Source organism: Diabrotica virgifera, chromosome 6, assembly GCF_917563875.1.
Source record: "Diabrotica virgifera virgifera chromosome 6, PGI_DIABVI_V3a".
NCBI lineage: Eukaryota > Metazoa > Arthropoda > Insecta > Coleoptera > Chrysomelidae > Diabrotica > Diabrotica virgifera.
In genome coordinates this window covers 168,680,791-168,695,360 of record NC_065448.1, presented here as the reverse complement: position 1 = coordinate 168,695,360, position 14,570 = coordinate 168,680,791, and the positions used below count along the sequence as shown (strand labels likewise).

Genomic DNA, 14,570 nt, shown 5'->3' with positions numbered 1-14,570 from the left:
TATAGATAATGAAACTATGAAGCACCAAAAAGTTTTATTTTTAATGCGTTCATGAACAGACTTAGTACTACCATGTAACTGTAAAAATTGTTCTGAAAACTTACGTAGATGTAAAAAGCTGAGATATCTTGATGCAGATGCATGAAAGAAAATGTTTGTAAAAACAGTATTATGGGTCGACTGAATAAAAAGAAGTATTTGCTTTTACTTACTCGTATTTAAGTATTTAATAGTAATTGAATAAAAGAACAGTAACTACTTTATATAAAAGAGTTTACTTATAGCAAAAAGTAATCTCTGTTATTTTCAAGTAGTTACTGAAAGTATAAGTATACTAAATATTTTACACACTTCAAAAGTACGCTTCTCCTTGTCTTTCAAGTAGTCATAAGTGTGTACAAAAACTATTTCAGTGTTTACATTTGAAAGTATAAGGTTGTACATAAATTTTTCCAGTTCTTACTTCTTACTTCTTTTTAGTTGAATAAAGAAAAGAAGAATATTCTGCAATTAGTAAGTAATACCTTAATATTTGTTAAGGAATCTCAAATGAATACTTATAGTAGGGGAGGAAAGTATGCTAAATTTGCAAGTTACTCCAGCGTTATTGGGACCTATTCGGTTGTGAAGAGTAGGTCCTAAAACGAAAAAAAGTTAGGTAAAATTTTCCATAAATTGGGGGACTTCCCATTTTTTTAATTTAATTTTCCATTTCCAACTTGGGCCCGAAAGTGTTTGCGTAAGGACAGGCTTAAAAGCCTGCATTGAGCCTGCAAAGCTTACGTTTCATTGAGCCGAGTGCGATCATTAAGGTACGTATCCATACTCGGGTGAACCCCGCTCGGTGTAGCTGCTCCAATGGATACAGCATGCGCTCCCTTACATATAAACCGCAAACCGGTTGAAACGAAGAGTGTACGCGACAAGCAGCGATCACCGACGTATCCACTAAGTGGAGCTACTACACCGAGCGAGGTTTACCCTTGTATGGATACGTACCTTTAGACGGCTTGCGCATCGAAGAACTGCATTGCGAGAAATTAACAGCGTCTACACCGTGCAATAGTAAAGTACATAATATTACAAGAGATGGAAATACTGCGAAAACTGTAATAGTCGGAAATAATGATTTAAGAAATGTATGAAGAAATTACATAAAATGTACAATGTATTTATCAAAAGTTAAAATAAATGCAAAAAAGGTATCTGTCATATACCTACATCCTTTTTTTAAACATGACGATATATTTTAATGTTTGAAAAGTGTAAAGTAGACTTTACATTACATGATTTATCATGTGATTTGTCATATGATTTGGTCATGGAGTGAAATTTACATGTTTACACTGTGTGATTTGTCATATGATTTTGTCATAAGCATTGTGTTTTATCATAAGCATTGTCATGCGGCTCGTCATGGGCCAAATCATATGACAAATCACATGATAAATCATGTAGTGTAAAGTCGACTTTAGACTAAAAAATAAAACAATACGAAAAAATTTTTTTAAGAAACGCTTTTATTTAGTTATGAGTGACTAAAAGTTAAAATATAAAAAAAATCAACTAAAAAGCAAAAAAAAACTCGACGGATTATTCGAAAAAAAAAACGTTCGTTAAAAAAATAAAAAAATCTAACACATTCGTTAAAGAAAAGCGTGGGGCGCGTCTTCATCGAATAAACGGTTTTCGCCCCAGGCTTTTCTTTAACGAATGTGTTAGATTTTTTTATTTTTTTAACGAACGTTTTTTTTTTGAATAATCCGTCTGATTTTTTTGCTTTTTAGTTGATTTTTATATCCTAACTTTTAGTCACTCATAACTAAATAAAAGCGTTTCTTAAAAAAATTTTTTTCGTATTGTTTTATTACGTGAAGAATCCAAATCTGCAATAAAAATTGGGGTCTCCTATTTAAGATTTTTGTTCGAAACTATCACAAAATATCCATTAAATTCAAAGAAGTATGTTTGACATTCCTTTATTTATATTATTGTACATGTGCAGCAATTCCCGTCATGGTGACGTCTCGAATACGATTCAAAGTCACGTAAAAGCTTAAGTCAAAGTGGCAGTAGGAGAATTAACCTCCCTCCCGTAAGAAGAAGGTCGAAAATCATCTCGTAGAAGACATTATTAGGATAATAGCCCCAAAAGAGACAAGTATTTGTGTCTCATTTCTCGTAAAACATAGTGGATAGTCATATTAGAAGACACAAATACTCAGAGTGTTTCTCTCGTTAAGTATCACGACGTAAAATCGTAAAAATTTTAGTCATTTCGGTTCCTCGTTAAATTATTGGAGTAAGAACCTGCAATTCGAGTGAAAGTTTGAGGCATATCTAGGCAAGAGATATTCAGCTGGTGAGGTAAGGACATACATATTTATGAGCTCATAATATAAAGGCCTAACGGACTATTTTAGTGCGCGGAACATTTAAAATACAATATCATAGTTTTCTTTCGTTCGGTCATTTTCATTATTTTAGTTTTCAGTATAGTATGTCACCATGTTTTACTGTTCATAATTATTATCGGCAATTCGGTCTTCGGGAAATGAAACTCTATTTGTTATATCTCAATATTTCGTCACTCTTTTTGTGACTTCGTCAGGAGAAACTGTAAATTTATTGTGATTAAAATTTACAAAAGATAATTATTTCGTTACTTACAACTATAAGAGAAAAAATTTAGGTTTGGAACATATCATTACATTGACTTATAAAATTATTTTTTTTAAATTATAATTTTTTGGCATACTTATATATCATACTAGTGACGTCATCCATCTGGGCTTGATGACGTAATCGATGATTTTTTTAAATGAGAATAGGAGTCGTGTGTATTCAATGCTCTATTCACTAATATAAACATTAACATAATTCAAATAATGAATGGGTTGCATGTGTGAGTCCATACTAATGTAGTAAAGAAAAGAGAGACGTTCTTACAAACAATTTATTTTACAACTGACGACCGGTTTCTCTGTCTACACTTTGCACAGCATCTGCAGGTCCCGGTTAAAGTAAAATTAAATGCTACAAACAACAAAAAACCAGATAGTTAAGTGGTCTGGCTTAAATCAAAAGTTAATGATCAAGCCAATATCAAAGTACAAATATATTTATGTATACACATAAATACCCACATGTACGTACGTATGGTGTGTAACCCTCTCACTCACATACATGCACGCATTCATATGCATTGGTAACAAAAGTATGTCAAGTATAAGATATATACTTACTTTCCGGTATAAGGGAAGAATATAGCAGTATTCAATATCATACTTTTCTCTGCAATTTGCTAAAGGGAGGGTTGGTAGAGGGATAGATTTGAATGTAATATATTAACAAAACATTGGCAGGATATTGAGGGGATTAGTAAGAAAACACAACATTAAACCGAGAAAAACGAAAAATTGTTAGTTATATATAAAGTGATGTTATTTTTAATTAATTGTGCAGATTTTATTTATATAGGATTATAAGATGTTGTTCAGGATGTTCAAGAACTTATACGAGTAGATGTAAAATTGGGTGTGTAATTTTGAGACAATATTGGTCGGATATGCAATAGTTGTGATCTGATTGTGAAAATTTGTTTGATTGTTTGAAAAATTGAAATTGAAAATTGAAAAATTAGTAATTTGCTAAAATTTTTTATTAAAAGTGTCAATCAATAAAATCATTAATAGCTAATTCAGAATTAGAGTCAAATGTATAGGTAATGCAATAGGTGATATTAAATTTATTCTACTATAAAGTTAAAATTATCTGTAGAGAATGAAACTTTATGGAATATAACTAAAAAAGTTGAAAAAGTAATATATGAAAAAATAATAAATAAAAAAATCTTTCATTTATGTTAATATCTGTTGAATTTAAAAAATAGTTGAGTAGGTTAAAAATTAATTTAAAATGTTTGAGAACATTACCTGGTTGAGTTGAATTAAATGGTTTCTTTGTAGTGATAAATTTTTTTTTGTTTTAAAGTCGATAAATAACACATAACATATACTAGAACAAACGCAAATGGGATGGACATAACAGGAGTTTGGAACTTTTTGATAGGGAAAGCAATCTGAGCACTACATCTTATTTCATTTTATTTCTTATTTCATTATTTTATTTTATTTATTTCATTTTATTTATTATTTTATTTCATTTCAGAATGGATGACGTCACTAGTATGATATATGCCAAAAAATTATAATTTAAAAATAAAAATCGACCTGTTTCGGGATTTTTCTCCAGAGTCGCCCATTCTCGAGAAAATGAATTTATTCCAACTCAAACGTCCTCACTGTGTATATGTCCAAAAGTTTGGAATATTGGAATATTTCATCTTTTTATTGATTTTTATATATAAACTCTTCTGAATAGTTAAACATCATTTTGTTTCAATTATCATTATTATTAAATAAATCCGAAAACCAGATAAACGATGTGCAAAAAAATGATTTAATATCTTTGAGTGAAAAACTTACAATGTACAGCTTACATTTGAAAATTAATTGGTATAGATAAAAATAATTTTTAATAAAACTAATAATCAGTATTTCCTCCATTGGCCTGCATGCATGCCTGTAGTCGATTTGGCATGCTGCCCCTTAAGAGGGGGATTTACCTTGTAAATATCAGTATTTGAAACGCTTTCGTAGTCCCCCACTTTTTAAACTTATTTTTAACTTTAGGATGACGAAAAAAATATGTAATGTAGGTAAAAGCCTAATCTGTGTTCCTATGGCGAGATTTTTTAAAAATTTTATTTAGTTTCTTCTAAAAAAATTGGTAAAATGTCGGTTTTTTACCAATTTTTCTCAATTTTTTTTAAGGAAACCTAAATAAAATTTTTAAAAACTCTCTCCACAAGAACACAGATTGGACTTTTACCTACATTACATAATTTTTTCGTGAGCCTAAAATCAAAAATAAGCTTTAAAAATGGGGGACTACGAACTCTTTGCAATCCAATATTTTGCTTCTATAAAGTGGCTCCGCCGATTGGAAAGTAAAGGAACTAATATTTTTTAAAGATAATAAACTCATTCACAGATGTTTGCAGTTTACCGGGGAACGATGAAAAATACTTTTTAATTTTTGCCTTTATTTCTATATATCTTTGGTACCTTCATAAGCAATTTTTGTGTTCTCTTTATATAAAATATTTGTATCGCTACGTATATTTGTATCTTATTTAGTTATTAAAATCTGACATTAGTTTTCAAGTTAAAATATTAGCAAATATTCTAATATATAAAAAAGAATTAGTAATTCAATGCAAAAAATAAAATAATTATTAGGAATCACATTTTAATAAATCAAATTAACTAAAAACTGAAATTGTTGTTTTTCTGGTGTTGATTTCAAGATTATTTTTTATTGCATTAAATTGGCAATAAAAGTAGCTTCAAATGAGGAATCACACTTTGAATTTTATAAGTAACTATTATTTTTCCCTGTAGAATAAAATATTTGCATCTATTAGGTTTAGTGTCTGACAGTGGTATTTTTGGTATTAGAATAGGTCTGTTCCAACCAACAGTCAAACTAGTCAGAAATCGTCGGCAAACAGTTGGCCAGTGCGAGAACATAATGCAGTCATAAGGTCGACTATTCGCTGATAGTTTCTGACTGGTTTGACCGCTAGTTGGAACAAGCCTCATAAAAACATATGCAAGGGATTAAGTATTAATAATATTAGTGGAGTCACTGAAGGTGGATATGAGCTATTACCTCCGATTTCGTTGAACCTCCATCGATTTGGATGAAATTTGGTAAGTGGTTAGAGGATATCTCAAGGAACAAAAATGACATGGTGTCAACTTGCGCTTTTACCTTGGGGGTGGATGCCACCCCTTCTCGGGGGTGAAAATTATTTTATTAAAAATAACCCCATATTGCGGTAGAGAGACAAATTATAAGCAAAATTTGTTATATAAAATTATTAACATAAAATAAAACTTTTTGAGTTATTAAAGATCAAAGATTTTAATTATTCGTGAGAAAAATGCATGTTTTTAAACGATTTTTCATAAATAACTCAAAAACTATAAGTTTTTACAAAAAAGTTAATATTACCAAAATTGAAGATATTAAAATACGAAATAAATCCCTTACTAGAAAAACCTTTTAGTGTTAACTAAAAGTGAGTTAGTTATAGGTAATTGAATGTATATTTCTTTAGGCGACTACCCAAATCTAAGTATTCAAGCTTAAATAACGGGAAAATTATGCATTTTATAACACAAACTTATTAAACATTTTGTCTAAGTATTTAAAAATATCTATTAGATGAGCTTACGAACAAGTTGATAGCATTAAAATTTATGCTCCAAAAATTTTTCAAAAGACATATTTTAAAAATTTTTCCAAAAAATGTTATTGTTCTTTTTTTTTTTAAATAACTCCGTTAATTTTGAGACATGAGATTCGCCTAAAAACCATTTGAAAGCTAAAACTAAGGGCTTCTAAACCACGTTAAATTTAATCTTTTAGACCCCTTACTTTTTTAATAATAAAAGGTTAAATTGCCCAGTTACATGGTTTCTTGCAGGCAAAATTTAAGATTAAAACGTTTGTATCTCGGTTATTTTGTACCCTACAAAAATACTTCTTCTTCTTCTTCCTTCTTGTATGTAGGCTTTAAAGCCTGTTTCTTCTTCAATATTATCCTCCTAAATTGTTTAGGTTATCGCACCACCTTTTTCTTGGTCTGCCAATACTTCTTCGTCCATTTGGTGACTTATCTCGTGCTATTCGTACTATCCTATCCTCTGCCATTCTACTAATGTGTTCGTTCCACTCCTGTTTCCGTTTTGTCACCCATCCATTTATGTCTTCTATATTGCATGATCTTCTTATGTTTTCGCTCCTCTCCCTATCCAACAGACTTTTCCCTGATATTCGTCGGAGTATTTTCATCTCTGTTGTTTCTAGTAGTAGTCTCGTTTTAGATGTGTCAGGCCTTGTCTCCGCCGTGTATGTTAATATAGGCCTAATTGCTGCTTTATAGATTCTTGCTTTTGTGTCTTGTCTTAAGTGTTTGTTCTTCCAGATTGTGTCATTAAGAGATCCCGCCGCTTTACTTGCTTTTAAGCTTTGTTGTCGTACTTCCTCTTCAACATCTCCGTAACTGGTTATATCAATTCCCAGATATCTAAACCTTGCTTCCTGCTTTATTATTTTCCCATCAATTTCGATTTTACATCGTAGTGGGTATTTAGATGTTGTCATACATTTGGTTTTTTTCTGCTGATATTATCCAAAAATACTAAAAAAGGCAAAATATTTGGTACAGAAAAAAATAAAGTTTGATTATATATAATTTTTTTTGTATATTGAGTATTTTTGGAGTTATTATTAAAAGAAAATGAAAATAACGACAATCTGAAAAATTCTGATTTTTTTAAATTATATCTTTTTTTCAAAAACATGTATTCTAAACCGGTCAAAATTGTCAAAATCATTACTTATGCTAATATAAAGAAACTCTTTTAAGGATTTCTATAAATTTTAATTTTTGTGGAAATGGCGATGTTTTATTTTTCACTTTTTCCAAAAAAATTCCAAAAAGTTCTCTTATATTCATCATAACTTGTTTAATTTTGATGCTATTAACGTCTTATGGATCTCATTTGATAGTTATTCCGAAGTACTTTGACAAGTGTTAAGTAGGTATATTTTATAAAATGCATAGTTTTCCCGTTATTTAAGCTTGAATACTTAGATTTGCGTACTCATCGAAAAAAATATACCTTCAATTACCAATAACTTACTTTGAATTAACATAAGTGTAGTTCTTTAAAGGAGAAATGTATTCAATTTTTTATTATCTTTAATTTTGGTAATAATAACTTTTTTCTAAAAGCTTATATTTTTTGAGTTATACGTGAAAAACTGCTTTAAAACATGCATTTTTTTACGAAAAAATAAAATCTTTGATCTTTAATAACTCAAAAAGTATTGTTTTATATTAATATAGAATATTTTGAAAATTTCCCGAGTCGCAGACGAGGGAAATTTTCTAAAAATATTCATGATCAAAAAAAATTTCCGGATATTAATTTGACTTCGCGTGGTATTCGGTAAGAAAATTCCACACCAAATTTGCATTTGAAAATCCAAAGCTGCATGAACAGATTAATAGCGCGCCATAGCTTGTCAGCAATTATTTAGGCTTTCAAATTCGTAATTTCTACTCATTTTAGTTGAATGGGAATACCATTTCAAGATAGAAAATAGTATATTCTTCAATTTTACATAAGTTTTGAGTAACTACAAGTGATAGAAAATTAATCAAAACTAAATTATGTAAACAAATAAAAACCAGTCTGTCAAAAATGTTCTGTTATTGTAAACGTCAAAAAATTTCCACTATAATTCGCTGTTGGGTACCCCACGAGCAAAAAATTTCCGATAAAATACCTCCGTTGCCATGGTGATCTGTCAAAATAACGTATTTTGATTGGTTCAAAATTACAGGTGTGGAATTTTCAAAATAATTCAACTTTTATCTCTGACTGTTAAGATGACAGAGATTTTAAATTTTGTCATAGATAGGTTACTGTGTATATTTTTCCTGTAAGATTTTTTATAAAAGGCAATAATCCGAAACAATATCTCAATATAAAATCATTTAAGAGGGGGATTTACCTTGTAAATATCAGTATTTGAAACGCTTTCGTAGTCCCCCCACTTTTAAAACTTATTTTTAACTTTGGGATGACGAAAAAAATATGTAATGTAGGTAAAAGCCCAATCTGTGTTCCTATGGAGAGATTTTTTAAAAATTTTATTTAGTTTTTTCTAAAAAAATTGGTAAAATGTCGGTTTTTTACCCATTTTTCTCAATTTTTTTTAAGGAAACCTAAATAAAATTTTTAAAAACTCTCTCCACAGGAACACAGATTGGACTTTTACCTACATTACATAATTTTTTCGTGAGCCTAAAATCAAAAATAAGCTTTAAAAATGCAGGACTACGAACTCTTTGCAATCCAATATTTTGCTTCTATAAAGTGGCTCCGCCGATTGGAAAGTACGTGACAAGGTATTCCTTATTTCCTTATTATTGCAGACTGCAAAATAAGTCTTTAAACTTATTTCAAAGATTTCAAATCCCCTCGTATTTATTATACTTAGAGATAAGGGAGATTACTTTATTGTAAGAAACGTAATTTATAGTATTTACGCTCCGCCTATCAGTAGCAAAATATCTACCTCCGCCTTTACCGAATCCCCGCAGGTCTTGCTCTTGATAAGGTAAATCCCCCACTTAACTGGTTAGGCTGGGCTTGCGTAATTATTTCCCATTCTTCACGAGCATCATCTTTTAGTTCTCGAAGTGTAATAGGGGGATTGTTTCGCTTCTTGATGCGTGGTTTGAGAACGTCCCAAGCATGTTCAATGACGTTCATGTCGGGGGAATTCGAGGGCCACTGTAATGTAGATATTCCTTATTCCTTCTTCTTCTAGAAAATTATGTACCTACTGCTGCTGTTCGATGAGGAGGTGCGTTGTCGTGCATAAACACAAATCAATCACCTACTGCCCCTCGGAATAGACGCACGACAGGATTTAAAACTTTCTCGATGTACACAGTACCAGTGACTCTTCTCTCCCGAACCAGCAGTGGCGTCCGTGTACCACTCATAATACCACCCCAAATCATAATACTGCCACCTTCAAATGGGGCACGTGGTTGAACTGTTTCTAGTCGGACCTGTCATTCTGGGGCCTTCCAAGCCAGTGTTCTTCGCGAATCAGAAACCAAGCCAATTTTTGATTCATCAAAGAACATCCCGTTATTCCAGTTAGGACCATGATGCACCGTTTCTCTAGCCTAGCCCATTGCAACCTTACTATTTTGTGTTGGTAGGTTAGTTTTGGAACATGTAAGGGTCTTCTACGATACAAATTTACCGCATTTAGTCTGCGTGTTATTGTTTGTAGTGAAATATTCAGTCCTTGAAGTCTAGCAATTTCTCTGAATATACCACTTGTAGATTCCAGACGATTTCTTCGAGCTATCAATGTTATCTGCCGGTCTCGTGCTTCTATTGTACAGTTACGGTCACTGAATAGTTTACACCTTACTTTTTATATTGTAATACTGTAAAATTGCAGTGTCGTACGGATTTGACAAATGTCAAAGTCAAAAAATTTCAAAAAGTCAATGCTTGTCAAAACTTTCGCGAGTGTTCAAAAATAAAATAAAAGTATATCAAGCTCCTCCAAAATGATTCGAATGCATTTGAGTGATGCGCAAAAAGCAAGAGCAATTGCCAAACTCGAAGAAGGTTGGTCACTAAGGCAAGTTGCTGCTGATCTGAACGTGAGCCATATGTGCATATGGAAGATCAAACAAAGATGGGATAATTTTCACTCTATAGCACGGTTGGGCGTTTCAAGAGGGCAGAAGATCTCCACAGATCAACAGGATGAGATGTTAGTAGATTATTTGAGAGAATCTCCTTTTGCCACAGCTCAAAAAGCAAGAGAAGAGACAGCGTTTCCAGGCAGTATTCGCACTGCACGTAGAAGAATTAAAGCAAGTGGACTGCTAAATTGTGCAGCTGCAAGGAAACCTTTTTTGACTGAGGATCACAAGAGGAGACGAGTTGAATTTTGTAATGAATTTAAAAACCGTGATGAGAATTTTTGGTCTACGGTTGCATTTTCCGATGAAAAAGTATTTCAGTCATATAGCAATGGTCGGGTAAGAGTTTATAGGCCGAGAAATCAAAGGTATGATGAACAATATACGCATCATTTAAGAAATAGTGGAAGATTCTCGGTCAATGTATGGGGATGGATAAGTGCTGAAGGCCCGGGCGTTTGTTATCATGTAGAAGAGAAGTTAACAGGATTACATTACAAACATATTCTTGAGCATACAATGTTGCCATCGGTGATCCAGAGATTCCCCAATAACGACTTCATCTTCCAACATGACAATTGCCCGGTGCATACGAGTAGAATTGTTCGAGAATGACTAGAAGAAACTGATGTTAATGTTCTTCCGTGGCCGTCCCGTATTGCAGACTTTAACCCCGTCGAAAATGTGTGGGCAGAGTTAACAAAGAAACTAAATGAAAGAAACCTTAGACCACGGAACAGAATTGAATTATGGGAAGCAATTGAGCAGGCATGGGAAGAGCATTGTTAACTATAACATGAGGGGATTGGTGCTATCTATGAACAGAAGACTGCAAAGTTGTATTGACAAGAATTGGGCTTCCACCAAATATTAATTATTTTTTTATTATTTATCATTATTTAATATAAAATAGATTTAAAATAAAATGCATATTTTAAAACCAGACTTCTTTATTTTCGTTATTAAGACCATAATCCATTTTATTCAAAAAACTTCTTTCTATACTTTCCATTTTGTTAAAGTTTGTAAAATATTTAGATTTTTTAATTTTAATCAATCTATTCTAGCTAGGTACACCACTGGCAACGTCACTTTGACGTAAAAGGTGCGTTTAAACGAGGTAAAAATTTAAAAAATCGGCTCCTAGATACGTAAGCCTGTAAACTATTCAATGACCGTAACTGTACATCGACTTCTACCACCTCTAGGACTATCCTTCAAGTCATTTGTATCTTGGATTTTTTTTTATTTCCAATACAGCACTCTGAGCAACGTCAACCAGATATCATGTTTTTATGCATTTTTAAACGGTTCAATTCAAATTTAAACAAAAACTGAAATAATGTGTAAATACGCTAACCAGTTGAATGTGACTAAAATGATACAAAAACGATTCAATTTTTTTTATCGTTTTCATTTAAAAACGCTCTAGAATGAATATCAACAACAGTTTTGAAACCACCATAGGCGTAGATATATTATTTGTACATATTCCAAACTTTTGGACATGTGTGTATGTAAATATTTTTACTTATCATTTTATTAGGTTAATTTAGAATGAATGTGTTAAAATCTCATCTCACTTTAAATTCATTGGTCTAAATTTATCCCTTTAGGAGGCAGTCTAGCTGGTACATTAAGTAGTATCAGCTAATTACCTTTCTCAGCGAACCAGTACCTATAGAACCTGAGATTGGAATAATTTCATATAAGTGGGGTCTAATTACCAGCCTCCCAACAAAACTTTGTAACCCCTGTATTAAGAGCCAATTAATGTATATGGTAGAGGTACATTTATAGGGTACACGGTTTCTCCCCATGTGATAATCTGACGCGCTCGAGTAACTGAAAAAATCCCCGCTTGGACTCCCCTACCACTAGCTTGTAAACTAAAAGAATTAATAACCTAGAAAGAACTCAAATAAAATGTGTTCCCTGATAAAAAACAAAGAAAATGGCGTTTACCTAACTTAAATCCAATAATTAGAACTCAAGATATTGTAAAATTAGTGCATAATGCAATTGCAAAGTAAGTATTTTTCAAAGCTTTTTTGATCGTAAGTAGGCTTCTACGCATGCAAATGAGCTTTATAAAGTCTTATTTCAAAGCTTAATTCATAGACTTTCAATTTTTTATCTGTAATAAAGTTATGACGTTTATTGACTTAAAACGCGCGTTAGCATGTGAACGGTCTTAAGTAAAATGTATGTACATAGTTGTAATCGCGCGTTAAGCGCCTCTTATGTGAACAGTCTTTTATTATTGGATTTAAGTTTAGTAAACGCCATTTCCTCTGTTTTTTTAAGGAACAAATTTTGAAAAAATTTTTTATCTTATTTAATTTACAAGCTGGGCCTTATACACAATGTATAAACAATTAAATTGTTTATAGCAGTTTTTTGACCACTCGGATCGAAATCCACCCTCGACATTCGTAATCAGTAGCCAAAAATACAAGAAATTTGGCGCCTTGACTAGAATGCCGTTATATTTGTTCCGAATTGTTTGGGAACGATTAACTAAAATTAAAATAAATGTAAACACAACAAACTTCCAATAATATATTTATTTTAATCCGTAAAAAACGTGTTTTGCTTATATCTCGTAAGGGTGTGTTGTTGACCTATCCCGACGCCCGCTGGGGTGTGACTCCCGACGGGAGGTTGTGAATCGACTGCTGTGGCTGAAAAAAACCACAAACGCTAATATGTTTGTGTTTCTACCATCTGGCCAGAAAGGCGATAAATTATTTAGATCTGGCGTTTAAAAGTTGAAACATTTCTGCAGTTTTAAGAAACGTCTTCGAATGCATTTCTAAGTGAGTTATTGACATAAGGTCTGATAAGGTAATCAATTTATGGGGAATTCAGTTTGTTAAACTGAACACACCAAAAACATATGGTTAGGGATACATTTCGTTTCGTAAAACTTAACGGCCCTTCTTAGCATCTGGGTTGTATATTAAATGTGAATTTTATATGACCCATATTATTTCGTTTTGAGAAAAGTTATTAAAAAAATTAAAATAGTAATTAAAGCGTGTCGCCACATATTCATTATTTAATACATAAATCATGTAATTGTATCAAGATATTGATTAGTATATTCTACCTATTATACTCACGTATGGTTCACAGACGTGGACTCTCACCAATAGTATGGTATAGCTAGACCCAAACCCAGACATCCAAAGTGAAAGTTATTCTCAACACCAAATTGTTCTATATGGTCCACATTTCAGTAAAAAGTTACACCATTTTGAGCGGGGTCCGGACAAATAATCCCCGGACAAAAAATCCCCACAAATTATCCCTGGACAAAAAGTCCCCGGACCAAAAATCCCCGGACAAATAATCTCCGTACAAAAATCCCCACAAAAAATCCCGGACAAATAATCCCCACAAAAAATCCCGGACAAATAATCCCCACAAATTTTTTTGGACAAAATATCCCCACAAAAAATCCCGGGCAAAAAATCCCCAAGAAATATTTGCTGCCGAATAGTTCTCTAAAAGTTTTCCCGAAATTTTATCAAATTTCGAATTTCAATTCCATGCTGAAAACTTCAAATTTTACATGACAAAGAGTGTGAGTTTTTTTCAAAAATCGTGGAAGATATGGGGAATGAGCTAAGGCCCCGTTCTCTTGACAGACGCTTGATAATGCGCGTTTTGATAACGATCGATTACAACTACATACATTTTACTTAAGATCGTTCACATGCTAACGCGTGTTTTAGGTCATTAAAACGCTCGTTCGCATGTGAAGTCTCAAGTACAATGTATGTAGTTGTATCGCGCGTTATCAAGCGTCTGTCATGAGAATGGGGCCTTAGCTCATTCCCCATATCTTCCACGATTTTTGAAAAAACTCACACTGCTTTGTCATGTAAAATTTGAAGTTTTCAGCATGGAATTGGAATTCGAAATTTGGTAAAATTTCTGGAAAACTTTTAGAGAACTATTCGGCAGCAAATATTTCTTGGGTATTTTTTGTCCGGGATTTGTTGTGGGGATATTTTGTCCAAAAAAATTTGTGGGGATTATTTGTCCGAGGATAATTAGTGGGGATTTTTTGTCCGGGATTATTTGTCCTAGCTTCTTTTGAGCGTCGGGTTTGGGGGGAGGTGGGGGAGAAGTCGCTAAATTAGGAATTTTTCACGTTTTTTGTCAATATTTCTAAAACTAT

At 32.3% G+C, this 14,570-nt stretch overlaps 1 protein-coding gene across 5 annotated transcripts in view; it reads left to right on the top strand.

Annotated features, from left to right (window-relative positions):
* The window catches only part of LOC114328362 (glycogen synthase kinase-3 beta), a 202,857-nt gene that overhangs the window by 156,592 nt on the left and 31,695 nt on the right, over window positions 1–14,570 (top strand). Inside the window, exon 6 of one of the 5 annotated variants that reach the window (XM_028277200.2) lies at window positions 481–513. The exons of the other annotated variants lie outside the window; for them this stretch is intronic. Coding sequence (XP_028133001.1) covers window positions 481–513 — 33 coding nt within the window. The remainder of the gene's footprint in view (window positions 1–480; window positions 514–14,570) is intronic. 5 annotated transcript variants of the gene reach the window in all.